The sequence below is a fragment of the Carassius gibelio genome, chromosome A25 (genome assembly GCF_023724105.1).
Source record: "Carassius gibelio isolate Cgi1373 ecotype wild population from Czech Republic chromosome A25, carGib1.2-hapl.c, whole genome shotgun sequence".
NCBI classification, from domain to species: Eukaryota; Metazoa; Chordata; class Actinopteri; order Cypriniformes; family Cyprinidae; genus Carassius; species Carassius gibelio.
In genome coordinates, this window is record NC_068395.1 from 10749013 (window position 1) to 10766208 (window position 17196).

At 35.4% G+C, this 17196-nt stretch overlaps 2 protein-coding genes across 2 annotated transcripts; both read left to right on the plus strand.

Moving 5' to 3' along the window:
• The first annotated feature begins 589 nt into the window (after positions 1-589).
• Positions 590-9155, plus strand: LOC127947288 (leucine-rich repeat-containing protein 61-like). The gene is made up of 9 exons (XM_052544300.1): positions 590-955; positions 5139-5234; positions 5321-5467; positions 7514-7574; positions 7652-7737; positions 7829-7894; positions 7992-8060; positions 8249-8374; positions 8493-9155. The coding sequence occupies exons 1-9, from the start codon at positions 928-930 to the stop codon at positions 8597-8599; spliced, it is 786 nt and encodes a 261-aa protein (XP_052400260.1). The 5' UTR covers positions 590-927; the 3' UTR covers positions 8600-9155.
• Positions 9156-10110: 955 nt separating this feature from the next.
• LOC127947287 (isocitrate dehydrogenase [NAD] subunit alpha, mitochondrial) lies at positions 10111-17090 on the plus strand. Its single transcript, XM_052544298.1, has 11 exons — positions 10111-10268; positions 12037-12099; positions 13029-13112; positions 13269-13383; positions 13728-13915; positions 15221-15354; positions 15474-15576; positions 16189-16253; positions 16346-16430; positions 16535-16687; positions 16778-17090. Exons 1-11 carry the CDS (start codon positions 10239-10241, stop codon positions 16859-16861), a joined length of 1104 nt encoding a protein of 367 aa, XP_052400258.1. The 5' UTR covers positions 10111-10238; the 3' UTR covers positions 16862-17090.
• The last annotated feature ends 106 nt before the right edge of the window (positions 17091-17196 follow it).

Here is a 17196-nt window from a genome sequence, read left to right on the forward strand (position 1 = left end):
ACTATTTCGTTCTAATATACCCCAAAATTATTTTATTATATATATATATATATATATATATATACAATAGCCTGGCATTATTATTTAAACTATTTGTGTGGTAATTACTAATAAAAACGTACATTTTAAAAACAAATAAAACTTCTAAAATATAAATGTTAAGATCAATGATAACCTTTTTCCACTCTAAAGAGCAATATGAAGAACATTTAAGATAATTTGTAAGATAATTTAAGAATAGAGGGAGAGAGAGAGAGATAGATAGATAGATAGATAGATAGATAGATAGATAGATAGATAGATAGATAGATAGATAGATAGATAGATAGAAACAAAGGAATGTATAAACACTTTTTAGAACAGCATTTTCTTGCTTTTATTTATTTTTATTATACTGTAGTCTGTATAAACTATAGTTATATATTCGTGAATGAATCATTGATGTTAATAAATAACTTGTATTTTTAACACCAAATCAAAAAAATCTATTTATAAAAAAAGTTTTAATACAAATTTCACATGACAGAATTTCTAAGTTCTGCATTCTTGTCCCTGTCTCCATGACAATATCCTAGTAACCACTGTAAACACATAATAACATAGAAAGGGCTATTTCCGGCTGGGCTGACTTTAAATAATAAATGTATCCAATCGTTAATTAAACAAACAGAATGCTCGACGTAAAAAAAAAACAACAAACTTGGGACCAATGAAATAGCAGAGGGGCAAATAATGCCCGCATTAAAACCGCGAGTCTCCAGAGCAGAGGTTACAGTGAGGCTAGCCGCAGAGCTAACAGTCTCAGCCGCTCACATCTGCCGCCTGTAACGTTACTGCATACTGTACCGTACATGTCCACCAGCATTTATTAACAAAACATCAATCCCGTGCTGTAACCTGCGAATGACTGCATAAATCTGAGCGATAATGGACTCGAAGAGGGAAAAGGACAATGGTAAGTTAGTTAAGAAGCGGTGTTGTAATGTTAGCCCGTGCTAGCAGCAGTAGCTGTCCACACACTGTGGTGCTGAAGAACCTTCTTTTACTGTCTATGTGAAGAACAAACAGACTTCTGTGATTATAATGGGTTGTGTTTTTATTATTTGAAGGATGTTTATTTTGTTTGGCAGCTTATTAAATGTAGTCTTGCATTATTGTGTTGTTAAAACGGTCTCTTTTTAGGGCATAACTATCGCTTGTTGCTCCGTACTTTGGTTCATTAATCACATGCTTTGGCTCCGTTGATTAAAGCAACTGCTGTTTGCGACAACTTTAAGTGGATCCTCGTAATCTCAGCTTTTCTGCTTGAGTCTGCAAAACTCCTTCAAGTGGGGGCTGTGTGTGTCGTCATTTTTTTTTAAGATGGACTAGAAAATATTTTTATTATCCAAGGTAATTGAGTCACAGAATTGTCAATTTGTTATTTGCTTTAGTCATTTTATATATATATATATATATATATATATATATATATATATATATATTTAAATCAAACAGTTTAAATAACCTTAAAATAATGTCAATAAAAATATCAATTACATATTTTATCAATCAATCAATCAATCACCTTTATTTATATAGTGCTTTAAACAAAATACATTGCGCCAAAGCACTGAACAACATTCATTTGGAAAACAGTGTCTCAATAATGCAAAATGATAGTTAAAGGCAGTTCATCATTGAATTCAGTTATGTAATCTCTGTTCAGTTGAAATAGTGTCTGTTTTAATTTGCAATCAAGTCAATGATATCGCTGTAGATGAAGTGACCCCAACTAAGCAAGCCAGAGGCGACAGCGGCAAGGAACCGAAACTCCATCGGTGACAGAATGGAGAAAAAAACCTTGGGAGAAACCAGGCTCAGTTGGGGGGCCAGTTCTCCTCTGACCAGACGAAACCAGTAGTTCAATTCCAGGCTGCAGCAAAGTCAGATTGTGCAGAAGAATCATCTGTTTCCTGTGGTCTTGTCCTGGTGCTCCTCTGAGACAAGGTCTTTACAGGGGATCTGTATCTGGGCTCTAGTTGTCCTGGTCTCCGCTGTCTTTCAGGGCAGTAGAGGTCCTTTCTAGGTGCTGATCCACCATCTGGTCTGGATACGTACTGGATCCGGGTGACTGCAGTGACCCTCTGATCTGGACACAGACTGGATCTGGTGGCCACGGTGACCTCGGAACAAGAGAGAAACAGACAAATATTAGCGTAGATGCCATTCTTCTAATGATGTAGAAAGTACGGTGTTATGTGAAGTGTTCCGGTTCCAGTTTACCTAATTAATGTAGCCTAAAAATCCTTTAACGGATTTGGATATTAAAAGCATATTAGTATGTTATGTGTATGCCAGGTTAAAGAGATGGGTCTTTAATCTAGATTTAAACTGCAAGAGTGTGTCTGCCTCCCGAACAATGTTAGGTAGGTTATTCCAGAGTTTAGGCACCAAATAGGAAAAGGATCTGCCGCCCGCAGTTGATTTTGATATTCTAGGTATTATCAAATTGCCTGAGTTTTGAGAACGTAGCGGACGTAGAGGAGTATAATGTAAAAGGAGCTCATTCAAATACTGAGGTGCTAAACCATTCAGGGCTTTATAAGTAATAAGCAATATTTTAAAATCTATACGATGTTTGATAGGGAGCCAGTGCAGTGTGGACAGGACCGGGCTAATATGGTCATACTTCCTGGTTCTAGTAAGAACTCTTGCTGCTGCATTTTGGACTAGCTGTAGTTTGTTTACCAAGCGTGCAGAACAACCACCCAATAAAGCATTACAGTAGTCTAACCTTGAAGTCATAAATGCATGGATTAACATTTCTGCATTTGACATTGAGAGCATAGGCCGTAATTTAGATATATTTTTGAGATGGAAAAATGCAGTTTTACAAATGCTAGAAACGTGGCTTTCTAAGGAAAGATTGCGATCAAGTAGCACACCTAGGTTCCTAACTGATGACGAAGAATTGACAGAGCAACCATCAAGTCTTAGACAGTGTTCTAGGTTATTACAAGTAGAGTTTTTAGGCCCTATGATTAACACCTCTGTTTTTTCTGAATTTAGCAGTAAGAAATTACTCGTCATCCAATTTTTTATATCGACTATGCATTCCATTAGTTTTTCAAATTGGTGTGTTTCACCGGGCTGCGAGGAAATATAGAGCTGCGTATCATCAGCATAACAGTGAAAGCTAACACCATGTTTCCTGATGATATCTCCCAAGGGTAACATATAAAGCGTGAAGAGTAGCGGCCCTAGAACTGAGCCTTGAGGTACTCCATACTGCACTTGTGATCGATATGATACATCTTCATTCACTGCTACGAACTGATGGCGGTCATATAAGTACGATTTAAACCATGCTAATGCACTTCCACTGATGCCAACAAAGTGTTCAAGTCTATGCAAAAGAATGTTGTGGTCAATTGTGTCAAACGCAGCACTAAGATCCAATAAAACTAATAGAGAGATACACCCACGATCAGATGATAAGAGCAGATCATTTGTAACTCTAAGGAGAGCAGTCTCAGTACTATGATACGGTCTAAATCCTGACTGGAAATCCTCACATATACCATTTTTCTCTAAGAAGGAATATAATTGTGAGGATACCACCTTTTCTAGTATCTTGGACAGAAAAGGGAGATTCGAAATTGGTCTATAATTAACTAGTTCTCTGGGGTCAAGTTGTGGCTTTTTTATGAGAGGCTTAATAACAGCCAGTTTGAAGGTTTTGGGGACATATCCTAATGACAATGAGGAATTAATAATAGTCAGAAGAGGACCTATGACTTCTGGAAGCACCTCTTTTAAGAGCTTAGATGGTATAGGGTCTAACATACATGTTGTAAGTTTAGATGATTTAACAAGTTTATACAATTCTTCCTCTCCTATAGTAGAGAATGAGTGGAACTGTTCCTCAGGGGGTCTATAGTGCACTGTCTGATGCGAAACTGTAGCTGACGGCTGAATGGTTGCAATTTTATCTCTAATAGTATCGATTTTAGAAGTAAAGTAGTTCATAAAGTCATTACTGCTGTGGTGTTGGGAAATGTCAACACTTGTTGAGGCTTTATTTTTCGTTAATTTAGCCACTGTATTGAATAAATACCTGGGGTTATGTTTGTTTTCTTCTAAAAGAGAAGAAAAGTAATCAGATCTAGCAGTTTTTAATGCTTTTCTGTAGGATATGCTACTTTCCCGCCAAGCAATACGAAATACCTCTAGTTTTGTTTTCCTCCAGCTGCGCTCCATTTTTCGGGCTGCTCTCTTTAGGGTGCGAGTATGCTCATTATACCATGGTGTCAAACTGTTTTCCTTAACCTTTCTTAAGCGTAAAGGAGCAACTGTATTTAAAGTGCTAGAAAAGAGAGAGTCCATAGTTTCTGTTACATCATCAAGTTGTTCTGAGGTTTTGGATATGCTAAGGAATTCGGATACATCAGGAAGATAACTTAAAAAGCAGTCTTTTGTGGTAGAAGTGATGGTTCTTCGATACTTGTAACAAGAAGTAGAATTTACAATTTTATGGACAAAATGTTTGTCAAAGGTTCTGACAAATGATTCCTAAATAAAATTTAATATTGTTTAATAATAATAATAGTCTGTAGTAATAATAACAGCATTTTTTAAATGGTTTGTCTTCTACATTAAAAAAAAAAATAATAAAAATGAATAAAATAAAAAACTCAGTCCACTACAGGAAAAACGTTACAAAGCTGGTATTATTACATTTACAATCTGCAATCATTTGTTAATTTATTTATTTAGTAAATTATTTATTATTATTATTTATTATTAAGTTATTATTATTATTATTTTTTAAAGAAGAAGAAACAACAAATATGGAAGGACACAAATATGTTGTTTTAATATAATGATAAAAATGTTTGAATAATAAAAAAAGAAAATTTGCTGGCAATTCAATTAAACTTGGAGGAGATCTGCAGCTGTAATCCAGACTTTGAGAATTCAACGAAAGCGAGATTAAAACTGTAATCACCATTTGAACCTTTGGAATCATATAGAGCCACATTTATAATCTCTCCACAGAAAAATACTGAACAGACCAGAAAGCGCTTTAATAATTTACAGACTATCAAAAAACTGCTGCGTGAATTGTAATCACACACTTTATCCTCAAATTCCAGAAACAGAATGTGCAAAGATCACCACTGTGCTTCTGAAGTCCCGCACCGGGGAGTTTGAGTTGGAGTCCATTATGTTTCTCAAACTAAGGAATTTAGGTAAGACGATACCGAATTTAGTGTCTGGAGAATACATTCTCAAAATACAAAAAAACACAATCTTGTTTTTATTTTATTTTTTGCAGGAATTTATGACCTTGGATGTATAGGAGAGTGTATAAACCTGCAGAGGCTGGACCTCTCTGGAAATAACATCACAAATCTGGGGCCTCTTTCATCTCTTAAAAGACTTCTTGTTCTTAACTTGTCAGCCAATAGAATCTCTAATTTAGGTAATGTTATTTCAATCTTAATGTTATAGTTTTCTTAAAAAATTTAATTTGCTGAAAATTTCCTCACCCTCAGGCCATCCAAGATGTACACATAGATGAGTTTGTTTTTTTCAGAACACATTTGGGGAAATTTGACATCACATCACTTGTTCACCAATGGAGGCTCTGCAGTGAATGGGTGCCATCAGAATGAGAGTCCAAACAGCTGATAAATAAAAAAAATTTTGTTTTTAAAGAAACAAAACTATACCTTTATGCATTTTAACTTTAAACCATCACTTCTGGGCAGAATATATGTCCATAATCCATAATAACATTTTATCCACCGAAAGAAGTTCATCTCCTGTTGTCGCATCAAAATCCACCAAACATATTTGTTTAGAACTGTTTTAGACTGTTTTTGCTTGTAAATAGTGCTTGATTTGTGCATATTTCTCTCCTTATTTAGTCTAGACGACTTTTTCAAGGGAGAAGGCAATACTATGGAGAGAGGACTATTAAAGGTTTAAAGTTTAAGTCAGCTTAATGGAGTTGTTTCTTACAAACATGCAGCTTTTCACTTCAATATGTTAATTGCTTGACTGTAGTCGTGGGGTTTAGTTCTGGATTACTATGATGTTCTTATCAGCTGTTTGGACTCTCATTCTGATGGCACCCATTCACTACAGAGCATCCACTGGTGAGCGAGTGATGTGGTGTCAAATTTCCCCTAATCTGTCTTGGATGACCTGAGGGTCAGTAAATATACATTTTTACATTAACTATTCCTTTAATATGATTATACATAAACAGTGGCTTTAGAAAAAAATCACCAATTTTTTTTTGCTTTTTACTTTTTTATATGAACAACCTGAAATGAACACAGTTTTTGTTTTATCCAGCTGTATTTACTCAGTGGAACTTATAAAATTTAAGTTAAAAATATATAACCAAAAGTGAAGAAGAAACAAACAAACAAACAAAAAACAACAACAACAACAACCCAGAATCACTGGGAAAAGGATCACCCTCTCCTAAAAATGATTTGTATCAGGTTTAGCTAATCACCTTCTCAATGGCACACAAAGCCATTTAACATTAAACTGTGATCATTCTGATTTGCTCAGCATAAAAATAGCTTTTCCGGAACATTTCAGTCCTTTGTAACTGAGACTGAAGCAAACAATCAACTATGGATGTGAGAAGATCTCCGGGATAAAGCTGTGGACAGGCACAAGTCAGGAGACGGATACGAACAAATGTTAAATACTTAATGCCTAGAAGCACAGTGAAGTCTATTATTAAGAAGTGGAAGGTATTTGGTACAACACAGACCCACCCTGATCAGGATGTCGCTCCAAACTGGATGAAAGAGCTGGAGGAAACTGATCTGCAGGAATTTATGACAAAGAGTGTCATTGTGTCCATGTGACAACAATAACAGAAATTCTCTACAAATGTGGCTTGTATGGGAGGGTTTTAAGAAAAAGACACATGCAGTCATAACCAAAATGCACCTTGATGATTCTGAGGCTGATGAGACTAAATGTCATTGCATGGTCTAGTCAGAGCCAAGACTTAAACCTCCTTTCAAAATCTGTGAAATGATCTGAAGACTGCAGTCCACAAACGGTGACAGTTCTGCAAAGAAGAGTGGGCAAATATTGCAAAGTCTAGATGTGTAAAGTTAGTAGAGACCGAGATATAACCCAACACACTAAAGGCTGTAATTAAAGCAAAAGGAGGTTCGGCAAAATTCTGACACAAGGGGTGATCATTTTTCCATCTCTGTGATTATGGTTTTAATTAGTTTTTTTTTTTTTCTGCCATATTGGTGTTATATATTTCACTTGGATCTAATTAGAGCTGAATACAACTAAAACTGTGTACATACATACACACACACACACACACACACACATATATATAAATATATATATATATATATATATATATATATATATATATATATATATATATATATATATATATATATATATATATATAATTGGTGCTATTATATCTGACTTTTGGAGTTGAACATGTTTTTGAACATGTTTTTTTCAGAACCCCTTTCCAGCTGTGAAAGTTTACAGAGTTTGAATGTTGCTGGTAATGTGATACCAAGGTAAGCTGCATTTTTAGCTACACATATTTATCTGCTATCCTCCTTTCTGTATAACACATGATGCATTGCACCTACAGTGTTGATAATCTTCATGCACTCAAGTCTTTAAAGAAGCTGGAGAGCATCAGATTGAAGGACAACACCTATAATTACACCAATCCAGGTTAGCGGGTTTCTGGCTTTATTAGTTGTTTATTAATGTTTTTGGAGCTCTAAATCTGGTCTTTCATTCTTACTCATCTATTTTGTTATAGTCTGCAGGAATTCATTATACCGGACTCTTATTCTTGACATTTTCCCAAACATTAAAGTGTTGGATGGTGAGTTTGTAAATGTATTTTGCTAAACACTATTTTTTTTCCATACAGTTGTTCATTTCATCCTCAAGTTATCTTTTTTTTAAATGTGTAATTTCAGGTGAAAGGGTGGTGGGACGTGGAAGTGACTTATACCAACTATGCAAAGACATTGATGATACCATTAAAGGTACTTGCTAGAATTTTAATCCTGTTATATTTAAAAGATTTTAAGAGAAAACCTCAGTGCACTTTCGTATTATATTATACTGTGCAATTTTGTGTATAATACCGTATGATAATATCACATTTAAAGACAGTTGTTTTGAACTTTCTATTCATTAATATTTGTCTGTTTTTGATGTTGTTTATTTATAGCAGGCATGTATAAAAATGGCCAGCTGCCTGAGTTGCCAGACACCAAACCTTGGGTGGATGATGGTTTCTGGGAGATAAAGAGGTCAAACAATGCCATAATTGATGAAGCCTATAAACAATTCAGTGGTATGGACTAAAATGATCTTCATTAATCAAAACCATTCTTTAAAGCATTCTTCAAACACATCAGCAGTCATATTTCCACAGCCCTAATTTAACATCTTTTTGGTGATCATCTCAACAGATGTTCTTCATGAATGCAGGCTGCTGAACAGTCGAGCAGCCCACGTGATCTCACAAAATGAATGGACCGTCAGCCTCAAGAGCCAACCAAAGCAGTATGCAGTTTAAATCTTGGAATCTCTCGATCTTATTTCGTTTCCATAAGAATGCATATGTTTTTTCCACAGCTTTTTCTATGTGTTTTTAAGTCCATAAGCTTGATGCATCACCGGTGCCAGAAATCCAAAATGCTCTGTGTTGCCTGCAGTGTGAGGGTTTAGTTTATTTTTGTAACTACACTTGAGTTCTTTCTGATTATCCATCGTTTAGAGAGACCGATACTGTAGTTACCCTTAATCCGGTTTGATCACTGTCTCAGGATGTTCAGAATCAAGACAATTCCTCTTTGCACTCCTAACACAATGCTGTATTTAACCTTATGCTTTAAATTATGCTCCAAATGCTGCTATTTGTATATTTCATAATGGTGAAGCACTTGTATTGTTTATTAACCACTTCTGAGGCTTGTTTACATTTTTCAGTGAATGCATCATGCCTTTTTATTGTAAGCCTAATGTGGATTTTGTTTTCCTTAAATTGCTTGTTTCATACTATATTGCTTGTATTCGCTCAAGCCGCTTTTTGTTTTAAAATACATCAATAAATTGAATTATATATGATATAATGCCTCTTTGTATTTACATTTTGTTTGATAGCCTAATATATATTCATGCCAGAAAATGTCTTTGTGTCTGCGCTTAATAATCTTACACATAATGTGAAAAAGCAGACTATAAAAAAGTTTCAGAGTGTTTAAATGGTAAAAAAGTGCTAGTTTACCCAAGAATGATATATAAATCACGTACTCACCAATATGTTGCTCCAAACGGACATTCTTTCTTCCATTGAATACAAAACAAAAAACCCGAATGTTGCCAGAATTTTCTTTGAGTGAACTATACATTTAATGTTGCATAAAATATCGTTCTGAAAACATTAAAAAAAATGTGGGTGTATGAATGCACTGTGGCATCCGATGCAGTAGGGGGAGTTCAGCGTTCGGCACGTTCAAGTTGTCAACTTCACAGCCGAATGCAGAAAAGTGGGATAGTACATGGGGTTGCCAGGTTTTAAAAAATATTACAAGTTTTTTTTTTTTTTTTACATGTTGATAAAGAGCAAAACACGGATGTAACTTGTTTGGGGACATTTTTTTTATTAAAAACAAAATTAATAAAAATAATAATAATTTGCATACCTTTTATAAATAAAATTTTAGGTACTTCTGATCAATTGATATATATATATATATATATATATATATATATATATATATATATATATATATATATATATATATATATATATATATATTTATATATGTGTGTGTGTGTGTGTTTGTTAAACTAAATAAGCCTAAATAATTTAATAAAAAAATATTCAAAAAAGTATATAGATTTTTCTGAACGATTGCGTGCTGATTAGGAAAATGTAATAATGTAACAATAATAATATAGGTATATAAAAGTAAATTTACGCCAAAAATTATGTATACACACACAAACACACACACATCTTATATGCATAATACACACACATCTCATGTACATAATACACACACACACATATGAAAACTTTTGCAGTAAGGTAACGTTCCCTACGTCCTAGTAGTGTAGGCACAATCTGGCAACCCCAGATCCTCACAGCAGAGGATGAGACACGGAGAGCTGAACTGAGTTAGTAGTCCCTAGAACACGAGTAGCACAGGATGGCTGCTGGAAACGCGTGGAGGTCAACGGTAAGCACTATATTATATGAACAAACCATATATCCTAGCGGTTTGTGCTATGTCATATCAAATACCACTGTAAAGTATGAATGGAAGTATAACGTTATACTTCTGTGGCGCAGAAAACGTTGTGTTGCAATAGAGATGCCACAGGGGCCTTGTTTTACATGTCCTTCACACGGGCACCTAACGTTACATGTTTAACAGTTATCAGTCAACTCGTCTACGAGTCTTTTAACAAATATAAATAAAGTTAAGAGAATGACACGATGCGTGTCTCGGCTGAATGCGTGGATGAATCACGCCACAGATTTTCAACATCAGCGTTCACACATGATGCTGTTTAACGCCCCAAAGAGTATGTAAACAACCAAGAGGCCAGAAAGGTCAGGCTGTAACTTTACAGTTTAAAACTACAGGCTTGCCTTTTCAGCTATTAAAACTTATCGAGAGATGCTGTGTGCGGATGTGACGTGAGCGGGACTCCGGAAGTAAGAAAGTCCAGTTAGCGCGCAGCGGCTTTTAGACATAAAATATTGCAAATCTGACATGGACATTAAAATAGTCAGGGTGAGATAGTTTAAAAATGGGTTTAGTAAAACAGCTGTTTTAAATGTGCTAGGGGAAACCTCTAACCGTCTGGAGGATGAAGGTCATCTCGACAAGATGATTGAGTGAACAAGAGCTCACTGATGTCCAGACTAAACGAGACCAGATGACCTTTAGTTCATGGGTTTTCCTCGTGCACTGACTGTTCTAGAACATACAATCATGCATTCAAGTGATGAGGACATGAGAAGATCCTTAGGTGTCCTTCAGACTGGTGTTTTACACATGTAGTTTAGAGTCATTTTACTGATATTGGATGGATGAAATATACAATAGTTGTAATTGATGGGGGATCTGATCTCTGCAAACCATAACTTCAGAATGAATCATTTCCACAGATATATAGCGGCCCCAAATATGTTTGGACACTCAATGCACCACTTAAAATGCATTAATGTAATTGGGGTAAAAAAAAATTAAAAAAATAATAATAAAATGAAAAACACTAGACCTTTCATCAAAACTAACTTCATTTTTCTTACTGAAGGGATCTGTTAAGAATGTACCTGAGGTGACAGCCAAAAAGTGTTATGAAACTTACAATCATCTCAGTTTTTAATGTATATCTGTTATGATGTTGGGGTTGAACAGAGAAAATGGTTATGGATATTGGATAGTTCCCTTTCATAGTTTTATTATCTATAATGCAGTGGCACTCATGTATTTTTAAGTATGACTCTGAATGTAAATTAATTGTACATCTTGTACATATCTTGCTTCACAGCTTTATGGCACCACTCTCTCACAGTATAAATTGCTTTTTTAAAAAAAATAGGTAGTGTCCCCATCAGATCTGCTGTCTTCTTTGAGCAGTTTAATCATCAGTGACCCGTAGTCTTTTGTTTCAGGCTGATTGATTTAAATTGAATGTTCATATGATTGACCATGCAGGTTTGTGAAACTACACCAAGGATATGTCCTTACTTATTTATTAACTAACACTTAATCACTTAACTGATTGGCAAAAGTTTTGCATTTGTTAAATCTTTTGACTTCAGGATGGTCCCTGGTGTAATTCACCTTGTACATGATTGTTTCCTGAATTGCTTTTTAAAAGCACATGGGTAATTTGCTTGCTTTTTACTAGATGGCTTGGGTTCTGTGTATCAGCTTGATTTATCTTCCAGTCTTATTGATCTGTTTGTACCTGTTAAAATGGTCTCTGCAGGTGTCCCATGTAATGGGAGCCATAAAGACTCAGAGCCCACTGCCCAGAACCTTCTCCAGAGGGGTAAGTACGAATCAGCTCCCCGAGGCAATCTAACAATGGTAATTCCATGTTTCTGGACACTTGCCAAGGGCGACGCCATGTACTTGTTTTTTTTGTTTACATATACCATGATTGTATAATATTTTTTAAATACACTGTGTATATAGTGTGGTACACAAATATAATAAGAATTTAGCACCATGGTTTATGAAAGTAGTTTGTGGTCAAGTTTGGTCCGTTTCTAATTCTTACCTTTTTTAACATGAACCGAATTTCAGAAATAAAGTTGGACTTGAAATAAACTTGACCAAAACCAAAATGTTTTAATCGTCCCGAAATAAAATGTTTTAATATGTTAAAAATAGTAGGAAAATGGAATTTGATTCCACACTAAAATGACCTTAAGTGTGAAAATATACACATTTCGACAAGTAAATTATTAAATTATAAAATACAAATATTTTTATAGTAGTTTTATGAGTTTAAACTATATACTATATAGTTTGGGGGAAACAAAGTGGTACATAAAGGTCAGTATTTGTCTGAAAGGCAAGTACTTGGAAGAGCTTAATGCACAGCCTTGAGTATAAAGTTTAGATCACAAAAGTAGTCTTAAACATTAATTTTGTAGCCTGAAGAAACTGTAGGTGTACCATTTGAATAGTTACTTCAGTCGAGATTGTTCACGTATAGGCGTTGTACTTATTGGCATTAGTAAACCCACAATGAGTCAGACCTATTCAAAACACACACTGCAGAAAAACTTCACATGATGCCTTTGTTGTCCTTCTGTTCTAGAGACAGTTAAAGCAGCCAGCAGTGTTCAAACTTCATGACGTTTTGTACTATAGTAGTAAAATCTTCTAATTCCCTTTCTGAGTCCTCTGTTTTATGTAGAAAGTTTCAGGAAAATGTTGCCAGATTGTGATACTTGTGCTTTATTTTGACAGATTCAAACGGTAACGTTAATTCCTGGAGATGGAATCGGTCCAGAGATCTCCACTGCAGTAATGAAGATATTTGAAGCAGCTAAGGTACGTGTCTGTTGTTTTACTCTTGGGGAATGCAGCCTAGGCTGCAAGTTGCAGCAAGTGCATTATGCTGGTTTTCTCCACAAGTCAGGTTTAAAATTGAGTTACCCTTTGTACACTGCTTTTAAGGCTTCGGTGTGAACTTCTTTTCTTACGCAGGCCCCTATTCAGTGGGAAGAGAGAAACGTGACTGCCATTAAAGGACCCGGAGGCAGGTGGATGATCCCTCCTGAGGCCAAAGAGTCGATGAACAAAAACAAAATTGGATTAAAAGGTAAATTTGCAGAATGTAGGCACATTTTCATTGCAACTTGCGCAAATTGAAATAGTGAATTGGAAACGCCTCAATTTTGCAAAAACGCCCGTATATCCCAAAAAAGTTTTATGCTTGCATGACGTGGTTTTTCAGGCAATGCGACAAAATGAATAATTCGCAAAACTGACAGAGGACAAAATTACATTTTAGTCGCATAACATCGGTTAATGGAAATGGCGTCATTTGCCAATACTTTTTTTATCGTCAAAGTTTTGCGCTAATTTTTTATGGTAACGCGCCTCGTCTCATATCAGGCATAGTGTGTATAAAACTTGCATGCTCAAAACTGAACTATGTTTCAGGACCCCTGAAAACACCGATTGCTGCTGGACACCCGTCCATGAACCTGCTGCTAAGGAAGACCTTCGACCTTTATGCTAACGTGCGTCCCTGCGTGTCAATCGAGGGCTATAAGACGCCATACACCGATGTGGATCTGGTCACCATCAGAGAAAACACAGAAGGAGAGTACAGTGGAATCGAACATTTGGTAAATATGAGTGGTCCCCTGTATTTTAAACTATTTAACCTGTAACTCGGCCAAACCATCATATTCTTTTGATTTCTGCTTCAGGATCTGCATTTGCAGGAATAGGTATTTAAACCCTTTGGATTTAAATGGAATTGAAACAAAATAATTGGTTCAGTTTAATAGAATTCTTGAGAATTGGTTTGAATCGCTGTTTTGAGCTCATGCCAGAGAATATAAAATTATGGGGTTCACATACTTTTTCTGCAACTCTATGTAGATTTATCCTTTTTTAGACCTTTAGGTCCAGTATAGCGCAATAGAGTGACATTTGACTTTTGAAGCTCTCAGCAGCTGATTGGCTCCCTTCACAAATATCAAAGGTCGTGCTATTGCCATCTAATGCTGTCTTAACCAGTTTCTCACACAGTGCTGGCAGGAATTCAGTGGCACAGCTCATATTTCAGTGCTGTTTATGCTTTAGGTAGGTGCCACATGGCTGCTGTAAATCACTTGTCTCTGGTCCCAGTCCATAGTGTGTCAAATTGTTATGTGAAATGACCGTCATTCCATTCCTGCGATCTTCCCCTTGTCTGTTCACGTTATGAACTCGTACAATACCGTTTAAGAGTTTAGAAAAATTAAATTAAATTGATCAAAAGTGACAGTAAAGACATTTGTAATGTTACAGAAGATTTGTTTCAAATAAACTTTTTTTTTTTTTTTGTACTTTCTATTCCTCAAAGAATCCTAAAAATGTATTGTGGTTTCAGCATTGATAATAAATAAGAAATATTTCTCGAGCTGCAAATCAGCATATTAGAATGATTTCTGAAGGATCATGTGACACTGGAAACGATTAAAAATGTAGCTTTACCATCTCAGGAATGAGTTCGATTTTAAAATCGATTCAAATGGAAAACAGTTGTTTAAAATTGTGATTAAATTATCATAGTATTATTGTTTTTACTGTGGTTTTTGACCAAATAAATGAAGCATTTGAGAGCGATTTCTTTTAAAAACTTTTGTATTAATAATACCTACCCTAAACATTTGAAGAGGACTGTAAATTTAAAAATCCATTTACTTCTAAAAATATTTGTGGACATGAACTAAAAACACCTTTACAGTAAATGGTACATGATGTACATAAAACCTTGTTTACTGATCTAGTCCACCATATGAAACTTGCTCTGCAAAACTTAAATTGTACAGCAGTCATCATATCTTGGCCTTTTGTATGAACTAACCTGACCCTGTTTTGCCAAGATAAAGTGATTTGTACAGAATTGACTCTGTCTCAATATTATTTTAACTCTTAATCAGATTGTGGATGGAGTTGTGCAGAGTATCAAACTGATCACCGAGGAGGCCAGCAGACGCATTGCTGAGTATGCATTTGAGTACGCCAGGAATAACCAAAGAACCAGTGTCACGGCCGTTCACAAAGCCAACATCATGTGAGCATCACAGATCACATAGTAACACTGTAGCTATGAAGATTTCTACTGGTCACAAATGTCTTGTCTTGTATTGAACTACAAAATAATAGTAAGATTAATTCAGTGGTGTCTTCTAGGCGAATGTCTGACGGTCTGTTCCTGAGGAAGTGCAGAGAGGTTGCTGAGAATTACAAGGATGTGAAATTCACCGAGATGTATCTGGATACAGTCTGTCTCAATGTATGTTTACAAGACCTCTTAATTCATTAGGCCTGTTGTACACCTCTTGCATCTGTAAAAAAAAAAAACATAGGAAAAGTGCTTTTGCCATTTTATTCATTTTTTTTTTATATATTTCGATATATATCGATTTTTATTTCAGTTTTAATACTTCAACTTTGACTTATTTCATTTTTTCTAATTTTAAAATAAAATGTAAACCAAAATATTTTATAAAATATATATTTTATTTCAATATTTACATGTTATTTATTGTAATTACAGAAGCTTTTTTTTATTTATTAGATCTAGTGAAATCTGGAAAAATACACAAATCTTTTGCATTGCTTTCAGTTGTTGAAAATTATATTTTGGGCTGAATGGAAGTTGCTTCGCACACAGTAAATACACTTTAGGTTTGGCTTTCCTGTAGTTTCTTCAAGAATTACAAGTAAATGTGGTCCCCCTCCACATGTAAATTTACATTTCATGATGAACAAGTTTGTAATAATTCTCAAACCGAGGTATTAAAAGAAATACTCAATCTAGTGACTCACCTTTTCATTTTAGAAATCACCTTTTCATTTTAATACAATCTTTCATACATGACTTTGTCTTGTGATTATCCACTAGATGGTGCAAGATCCATCTCATTTTGATGTACTGGTGATGCCAAATCTTTATGGTGACATCTTGAGGTGAGACTTCATGAAGCATCATATAATATTAGTATAGGTGATATGATCATCTATGAAGTGCAAGTGTCATCAGCCTTTGATTTGGGTTTCAGTGATCTGTGTGCTGGACTGATTGGGGGTCTTGGAGTCACTCCCAGTGGGAACATCGGAGCCAATGGTGTTGCTATATTTGAATCAGTATGTATTGAACTCTGGAGGATGATGCAGTAGCTTTACAATGGAGTGATTGATGATGAATAGAAATATTCCATGTATCATAATCCTTTTATTGTATATGTTAGGTACACGGAACTGCCCCCGACATCGCAGGCAAAGACCTGGCGAACCCCACTGCTCTTTTGCTGAGTGCTGTCATGATGCTGCGCCACATGGGACTGCACGGGCACGCTAAAAAGATCGAGACCGCCTGCTTCGACACCATTCGGGATGAGAAGGTAGGATCGGTCATTTGGACATGAATATGAATTTAGCTTCTACCATCAAGACAACATATTTTTATGTTTATTGACCATCTTATATTTCAGGTTCTGACCAAAGACCTCGGTGGAAATGCTAAGTGCTCCGAGTTCACAGCTGACATCTGCCGAAGAGTGCAGGACATGGATTGAGGTTTATCTAGTGTCTATGTTCAGATCTGATGCCTAAAGAACTGATGGTCAAAAAAGAAATTAATCTTCGCATCATTCTGATATCTGCTCACGATTCTACTTGGTGTCTGCATTTTTGTTTCTCTCTTTTGTCTTAAATTCTTGTCCTTCAGTGACTGTATTTGTGAGCTGTTTTACTCTGTCAAAAAGGAACTACATAATCGAAGATAAACTGTATTTATTGCCTCGACATTTACTCTGGTTTGATGTGTTTTAAAAATGTGCCTTTCTGTCACATGACGGGAATCAAGATATTAGGGGCTTAAATACATAACGGTATATTGAATTATTTTCTT